The sequence below is a fragment of the Kryptolebias marmoratus genome, linkage group LG7, assembly GCF_001649575.2.
Source record: "Kryptolebias marmoratus isolate JLee-2015 linkage group LG7, ASM164957v2, whole genome shotgun sequence".
Lineage (NCBI taxonomy): Eukaryota > Metazoa > Chordata > Actinopteri > Cyprinodontiformes > Rivulidae > Kryptolebias > Kryptolebias marmoratus.
This window is the reverse complement of record NC_051436.1, coordinates 8,968,729-8,977,363: the sequence shown is the minus strand read 5'-3', so window position 1 is coordinate 8,977,363 and position 8,635 is coordinate 8,968,729. Positions and strand designations below refer to the sequence as shown.

Here is an 8,635-nt window from a genome sequence, read left to right as displayed (position 1 = left end):
GGGGGGGGGGGTGTTAGCTGCTGTCCACTTTCCCCCGCCCGGTGAATGCAGAGCCACAAGCCAGCCGGGCTTTTTCAAAATGTTGGGGATTGGCTCGGCTGAAAGAGCTCTTTTTACAGCTCGCTTTTCTTTTCTTTCCGTCTTTCTTTCGCTCGCTTTCATCGTGTGAAGGCTCCCATTCTTCACGGCCGCCTCACTATTCCAGGCTCGACTTCAGCCCGGCGGGGGGGTGGGGGGGTTCGGTGGGTCCAGAAGTCATGCTGCAGAGTGACAAACAGCGGCTCTCTCAAACCGCCCACCCACCGCCAACCGGGAGAGGAAACGGACACGTTGAGGTCTACGCGAGGAGGTGTGGATCCTACAGTGTTCTTCTTCTCCGTTTTGGGTTTGCGGTTTGTTTTTCTGTGTTTCAAAAATTAAAAAAAAAAAAAGGCAGAACAATTCCTTGAAAGAATGCGACTCTCAGCCGCCGCCGATTTTAAGCTCAACATCTGTCAAACTGACTGAATTGCAGCCGTTTTTGTGTCGGGCTAATGTTGACTAGCTGCGGGTGCCCGTTTGAATCGAAACAACTCCAGACGTTAGTGGGTTGGAGAGGTACATCCAGTGATTACTTTACGAGCTGTATTAAAATCCGTCGCGGGGTTTGTGAGATATTTTGCTAACAGACAAACGAGGTTGACTCTAACAGCTACTGATAAAGTCTTAAAGACGTAAACGGCCTACACTGGTGGAGCGCTTTATCTGGTCTATGGACCCCAAAGCTACATTGTAGCCACAGCTGCCCTGGGGTGGGCTGACAGATGTGAGGCGGCCATTACACCGGTGCCACAGAGCCCTCTGACCACCACCAGTAGGAAAGGCAGGTGACATGTCTTGCCCAAGGACACAACAGCTGAGACAGACAAAGCGGGGGTTCGAACCTCCTGACCCACTGCCACACTTGGAATACATCTTGTGAGTAAATCACGGCTATGACTGCAACAAATGTTAGCACAGTGTGTGCACAAGCGACTGACATAGAGCCATTTTCCTGTTTTCTAAGGCCAGTTGGCTGCGGCAGCCATCTTGAATGGGGTTGGGTCCAAACGTTCATCAGCTACAGATGTCCACCCGATTGTTATTTCATGAAAATCTGTCGAGTGCTTCGTGAGCCACTTCGACGACAGACAGCGGACTCCAAACAGCTGCTGTTAAACATTAAAGATCTTGTGCAATCAGGAGATGCGTTGCGGAGGAGTCTCAGCCACGACCACACCAAATTTGACCTCAGTCTCTGTCGAACTGATTCACTTGTAGCCGCTTTAGGGATTTTTAAGGTAGAACCGAACAGACTTCAAAAGCTAATCCGCTGTAGCGGTACGACCTTTGAATTTTTTTTAAGAGTTTCTTTAACGTTTGTCAGCTAGCTTGTGACACACACACACACACACACACACAGAAAGATAGAAGTCAGTCAAGTTTATTTGTAAAGCCCATTTTACCAACAGCTGTTGGCCAAAGTGCTGCAAAACATGGCAAAAATGAGGCAAAGACATTCCTGTCTCCCTTCACTTTTCAGTGTTGGCTGATAAAAAAATACAAAAAACTAGAGATAAAGTCAGACTGCAGAGCAGAGGTAGGTGTTAAAAAAAGACGAAGAAGAAGAAGACGAAGGTCTTGTGGTTTCACGGGCAAATTCCAGTCGGGACGGCTCTGAGAAGAGTGGATTTCTTCCCCTGCCGGTAAAGACAGATGCCATAACAGATACCAGAACCTACTCCGCTCCGTCAGCAGCCCGCTCCTCAAACCTCCCGTGACAGAAATAATTAAGCTGTCTGTCAGCATCAGAACGGAAACGCTTTTTCCACGACCGGCAACTCCACCCCATCCCCCACCCCCCTCCCGCTTCCACCCTCTCGGTCTTATCAACAGCTTTGGCGTTTTTTTCCGCGTAGCTACAGTCCAAATCAGCCTCCGACCGCTTCCATAATAGACTCATAATAAAACCAGCAACGCCAGTCGAAACTGNAGCCCGCTCCTCAAACCTCCCGTGACAGAAATAATTAAGCTGTCTGTCAGCATCAGAACGGAAACGCTTTTTCCACGACCGGCAACTCCACCCCATCCCCCACCCTGCACACGCCTCCGCGCTCTCGGAGGAACTTACCGATTTGGCGTTTTTTTCCGCGTAGCTACAGTCCAAATCAGCCTCCGACCGCTTCCATAATAGACTCATAATAAAACCAGCAACGCCAGTCGAAACTGGAGATGTCGAAATTTTGTACTTGTGGAAAATCTAGAGCAGGGGTCTCCAATCCTGGTCCTCGAGGGCCACCGTCCTGCATGTTTTTGTTGTTTCTCTGCTCCAACACACCTGATTTGAATCAGTGGCTGATTAACAGGCTTCTGCAGAACATGAAGAGGTGATTTAACCTCTGAATCAGGTGTGTTGGAGCAGAGAAACAAGGAAAACATGCAGGATGGTGGCCCTCGAGGACCAGGATTGGAGACCACTGATCTAAACAGTCTATTAAAGGGGTTTTCAAACGTCAACACTTGTTTTTGTTTCATGTTCATTTAGAATGGATTTTCAGGAGAACCAGCAGAGCGGTTGCCGTTTGTCCCAGTAGAGTTGCCGTAGCTGCCGTAAAGCTGTTTTCACAGCTTTCTCGTCTCTTCGTCGCTGACCCCCGAAGAATATATGTGACCTGAGCTGCAAAATGAGCTCAATGTCAAAATGTTGATGTTTTATTTTGCCGTAATTAAGATTTGTGTACAAATGAGTCCATAAAGACGCCATCCAGCGACCCTGGTAACTAAAATAGCAGATAATCTTCTTAATCCATGTTTAAATTTTAGTTTTCGAACAGCTTAAATTAGAAATGATCCTTTTATTTCATTTAAAATGGACTGTTTTTCTCCTCTGGCTGCCGTAGTGCCGGTTAATGTTTAGGGTCATTATGAAGCACAGGGATTCGCCTTTTTAAATATAGGGTTTGGATTCCTGATGACATCTATTTAGACCAATGAAAATAAAGTTTCCAAACCAGCGCTCTGGTAAAAGAAGAACGTGCTGCTGCCAGGTGATAAAATCACCAAATTTCAACAAACCGCGTCTAATTTTGAAGCTTTTAAGACGAAGAATTTAAAAATAATAACTCTGTATTGAAAACGTCCTCATTGGGACTCATTTTGCTGCACGGGTCACATTCATCTGGACATATTAATGGATGTTTTTCTCAGTACTAACTCTGAAATGCCTGATTTGTGTCTAACCTCCCAGCAGTAAACACAATGCTAATCCTGTTTACAATTTTAAAAAGCCATAGAAAAGCTAAGTTAGCATGCATGCTAAATGTTGGACAGCTGGCTGGAATTAATAGGGTTTTTTTGACGTAGGTAATTGCACAATTATTAGGCGTGAAAATATATAAAACAGTGTTTATGTAAAATAAGCGACAGTCTTTTCAACATCGCAGACCTCTGCTGCCCTCACCTGTGTTTTTATGTTTTTCCCCCTCTATAGAAACACCACCTGGGCTAATTAACTGACTAATTATGTTTATATTTATGATCTGGGCTTGTTTTTATCTTCTGTATCGCGCTCGGAGGTGACTTTTCGTTGGGAGTCGGCGCCGAAGCGACCCATTCCCGACGGGCTCGCTCGAGACCGAAGCCTCGACACGCATCGCGTGTTGAATCGTCCTCCGTTAAAAGGCTTCCGATTAACCCGTTAGCTTTGTAGACAGCGTCACAAAGCATAAATGTGCGAGGCAAGCTCGTTCGCACATGTGAGGTGGTGTGTGCGGCACGATGAGCTACATCCGTCTGATGCGAGTGACCAAAGGAAAACGGCGGTGGCTTCACACGCTCCTTTTTCTCCCTCCCCCCCGTGCTGATAAGGTAAATATCAGAGGAGTGAAGAGCCCACGGTAATGTCAGGCACGAAAAGCAGGCTGTCATGAAAGCGATCCTTCCCCCCTTTGAAGACGCCTGCAGATGAGCAGATTTCTGCCGTCCCTTTTTCGTGGAATTTCCCCAAACTGTAAACTGACGAGCCCCTGCGGGTCTTCAGGTGGCGACACACGGGCCTCTCTTTCCGCACCAACGTTTCTTCCTCGGTGCAGGCAAGATAAGATGCGAGGAGCCACGTCCTGGATGACTGAGAGTCTACACCAGCCTACTGTGGATGGTCAGAAAACGGGCCAAACTACGAAGCCATAAAAGACTTCCTTACAGAAATTCATAACAAGATCCTCTTTTGCTAAAAATGAATGAATGCTGTAGCTGTTTCGGTCAAACCCTGAAAATGTTTGTGAGTGACACCCAGCTACTGTCAAATATGAGCACAACTACCATAAAACTGATCGAGCCGTGATCGTTTTTGTGGCCATCTTGAATTGGATCGACTCCAGTGGGTAATCAGATGTGGTTGTATGTCCAACAACTACTTTCCGCAAGTTTCATTAAACCCGTCCAGCGGTTCATGAGATATTCATGAGAACCGATGCAGCAGTTTATTTATTTTTTCTTGCACTGATAAAATCTTGTTTCTTTAAAAAGGTATAAATGAAGAACCTGCGAGGAGGTTTGCTTATATAGGCTTCGCTATAAAATAAAAGCATAGGTTTGTTTGTGTCAAAGACCTTACGTTACAAGAATGGACCCAATATGGGATCCTGGAAGGTGAAGGCAGAACGGGACCAGCGTTCCCATAGACGGGTCCCAATACAGACTTTGAGCCCCGACCTCTACAAAAATAAATTTGACTTCTCCATTTTTAAAAGAAAACAGCACCTTGTTTATTTCAGGTGTTCACTCCTGTTGATGTTTCTTCACTATCCTGCTTGTTTCTCTGCTGTGACTCACCTGATTTGAATGACTGAGTGACGAACAGGCTTCTGAAGACCTGCTGATGAGCAGGGAAACAACTAAACCATGCAGGCTAGTGGCCCTCCAGGACCAGGACTGGACACCGCTGGCACACGACAAACAGATATCTCTGCTTCTTTCAGTGGAAAACTCTTTTTCTGGTCATACTTCCTGCCGTTTAGCGGTATTTTTATTCATTTTTTATTTTTTGTTCAATCAGTGACACATACTGAACTTCAGCAGCACCCGTATGAACAGCAACAAACACCGAAAGTGTGCTTCGATCGGATCATAATGGTCAACTAATATTCTAGCAACTTGTGTTTTATTAGCTTTAATGTCGAAAATGCATTTTGTTGCTCACTGCAGAGTTACTAACAGAATATTAAACACATCCATTTATTACTTTTGCACTCTGGCTCATTTTTGGGTAATGTGTACAGTTTCAATGAAAGTGTAATTTGTAAATAAGCTCTGTTTTATTAAGTAGTAACTAGCCTTAATAACTGATATAGGATTATTCCTTTGTTTTGTTGTACTACAATGGATTTCAATGAGTTGAATCAAAGTCACACTGAATCGTATCAGTTTTTGCTGCTCGTTTAGTTTTAACGAATCGAATCTTTCGCAGCGTATCGGCCGGGACCACAGCCCTTCCCTCACTTTTTTTGTCCTGGTCCTGATGTATAAATGCACGATCCGGTTCACCAGACTCCTCTTTTTTCCTTCTTCTTCTTCTAAATTGCACACTCTCGAGGATAAACCATTAGGAGCAGAGGGAAAAAGAAGCGGCCTACCTTGACGTCGACGTGGGCCATCAGGACGGCGAAGTTGGTGAGGTGGGTGCACGAGCAGGTGGTGTGTGTCCGGTTGGTGCTCAGCAAGCGGCAGTCCTGTGTCGACCAGTAGCCGGTCATGGTTCGCTTGGAGTAACTCCAGAACGAACAGTTGGGGTTGAAGTTTTCCTCAGATTGCTGTTCGAAAGGAAAAAAAAATAAAAACAAAACAGGTGTGTGAAACCCCACATATCTGAGGCTAATCACAGGTGGTATAAATCTGATTTCTGTTGTTTGCTCAGTAAATATGTCTTCAAAAGGGGGATCATTTATCCCTTTCTTGCGATCCCTGTTTTCCTCCATTCTTAAGTGAACAGCAGGCGCCTTCACTGTCATAAAGCATCGAGCGCCCCCCGCGCCTGTTCTTCATTGTGTTTTTTGACCTTTCCCTTTAACTTTCCCTGCATGACAATGGACTGCCCCGCTGTTTAATAGGCACCACTGGTTTCTGTGTTGGGCTGCGGTCCTAATGACAAGCAGGCCTCCCCGCCGCCCCGCTCGCCATTTCATAAAAGTCACCTGCGACACAAAGGCTTAATAACACGGCCGAACGTAACTGCTGATAAATAGATACGCTGAAAGCCTTTCCCCCTCTCGAGGCCAATCTCTTTTTGAGCAGCGGCCGCAGAAACAAAAGCGAGCACGCCCACTTCTTCTTTTAAAGCCTCCAAGGTTAAACCCATCTGCCTTCTTATCGCGGACGCTTTTATTTTGAATTTTTTAATTTTATTTTACCTTTTTCTTGCACATTAATTAGTCTGCTAAGGTTTATCCTCCGCGAATGCAGGTTTTCCGCTGATTGCGTTTACCCTTCACACCATCCGAACCTGGCGTGAAAACAATCCGCGGCAAGGAGATGGGATGACCCTCTGTCACCAATAATGGCTTTAATTGGTCCCATTAAACGACGGAGGCAGGGAAGCGAAACAATAACTAGAGGACATGTAATCATCCCAGAAGACCAGTAGACCAAAACCTCATAGTTAAGAGGGGGAATTAACTGTGAGACACAGAAACCCCCTCATCAACAGCAGCGTATTACGGTATATAATGTTTCATTTTAATGGGCAAAGCTGTAATAAATGTAGGGATGGGCAGTGATTTACGAATGTTTAATGTCTAATTAAAATGGCCAAATTGAAGTATTAATGTGACCGTTACAGTTGCCTTTTGAAATTTTTACTTTTAATTCTTTTTTTTTTTTACCCTGGCACCTGGTAGTGAGACGCCAAGTTGTTTCACAAAGCTTTTCCAAATAAAAGAAAAACAAAAAAACAGAGCATCCCTGGGTCTATTTCTGTTGTCGTAGTTTATTTTGAAAGGACAACAAAGCGGAAACAGGGGTCCCAGGTGAGCTCGGCTTTATTGCCAGACCGGGTGCACCTATTCAGCCTCTGTTTCATTCGAGGGTTCGTCAGCTGGAGGACTTACTCCTCCGGCGTACTCCATCGGACGTCAAGAAGTCGGTTTCGCGGTCACGTGGTTGGCGAGACGTTCTTTTTTGCGCACACCTTTCATTCGTCCAAGAGACGCTCGGATCAGAACTCCTGGGAAGCTCCTCCCTCCTGCGGCGTTAAAACGGGCTTCTTCTCACCTCTCCTGTCTTCGTACAGAAGTTTGCTTCCCTGACCGCGACCAGATGTGTTTATTAAACCGACTCCGACAGAACACGCCGTTTGACGGTGCAGAATAACGAGCGAACGAAGGACGCAATTCCCAACGCCGCCCGGCCCGAGGCGCACTTCCTCCCGGCCGCCACAGCCACGACGAGCCGCCTGTGTCTCCTCGGTCTTTTTAACCCCACAGGTTTCTAAGTTTAGCTGGAACAGTCAGAAAGACGGCTGGATTTTCTAACAGCCTCCAGCTGCTTCTTACCGGAGAAGTAGAAGCAAAATGGCTCCATTAAAGCTCACCGGGCTTTTCTGCATAAACAACTTCTGACCAATCACACGACCCCTGTGAGAAAAAGTTCGTCTGGGGCCTTGTGTCGAGAAGGGGCGGACGAATCTGCTACGAGAACAAAAATGACACAATTTTCGCCACGCGACCACGAGAACGAGAGCCGACTTCGTGACCCTTTCATGGAAGACGCAAAAGACCTTCACCCTGGTCCTCGAGGGCCACCATCCTGCATGTTTTACTTGTTCCTCTGCTCCAACACACCTGATTTGAATCAATGGCTGATTAACAGGCTTCTGCAGAATATGAAGAGGTGATTTAACCACTGAATCAGGTGTGTTGGAGCAGAGAAACAAGGAAAACATGCAGGATGGAGGCCCTCGAGGACCAGGATTGGACACCCATGGTCTTAAGCTTTAATTCATCAAAAGTCCAAACCGTGCAGATCACGATCACGTTTTCAGCAAACAGTCGCGAAGCAGCAGCTGAGTTTAGCGCTTGTTGAAACTGCTTTGACCTGCTGATAACACCGATCGTTGTTGTGCTATTAGAAATATCTCCATGTAGGAGCATGGCTGCAGTATTCTGTGCATGCCCATTATCTCTTTACGTCATAGAAACAACCAAACAAAGCGTGTTCTTTGGGTTTTTATATGTTATTAATGTGGAACGGTGCAAGTATCTTTAGCAGTTTTGTCCATGTTTTGACGAAGGGACAAAAGAATTGAACTAAAAGGATTAATAACTTTAAAGATTATATACCTGCCTGCAGGCGTGAACATGCCTGGAGAGCAGAGGCCTGTTAAACGCCTCGTAATAACACCTCTGATTGGTTCGCCGCGGCCCTTGATTTGATGTGCCTGTCAATATTGTGCATCAATATCGCATCCAATCAAGTTTAATTAGCGGAGGAAGCCATATTCAGAATCATGAATAATGTCTGATTAATTGTACGGCTCCTGGTTTACACGAAATGCACTTTATATGTAAATGTCCCTGTACAAATGACATGTTTTCATGATGGAATTAAAAAAAAAAAAAAAAAA

General features: G+C 45.7%; 1 protein-coding gene across 1 annotated transcript in view; it reads right to left on the bottom strand.

Moving 5' to 3' along the window:
* Positions 1–8,635, bottom strand: part of LOC108234847 (adhesion G protein-coupled receptor L3) — a 289,951-nt gene that overhangs the window by 55,950 nt on the left and 225,366 nt on the right. Inside the window, exon 14 of the mRNA XM_037976458.1 lies at positions 5,652–5,828. Coding sequence (XP_037832386.1) covers positions 5,652–5,828 — 177 coding nt within the window. The remainder of the gene's footprint in view (positions 1–5,651; positions 5,829–8,635) is intronic.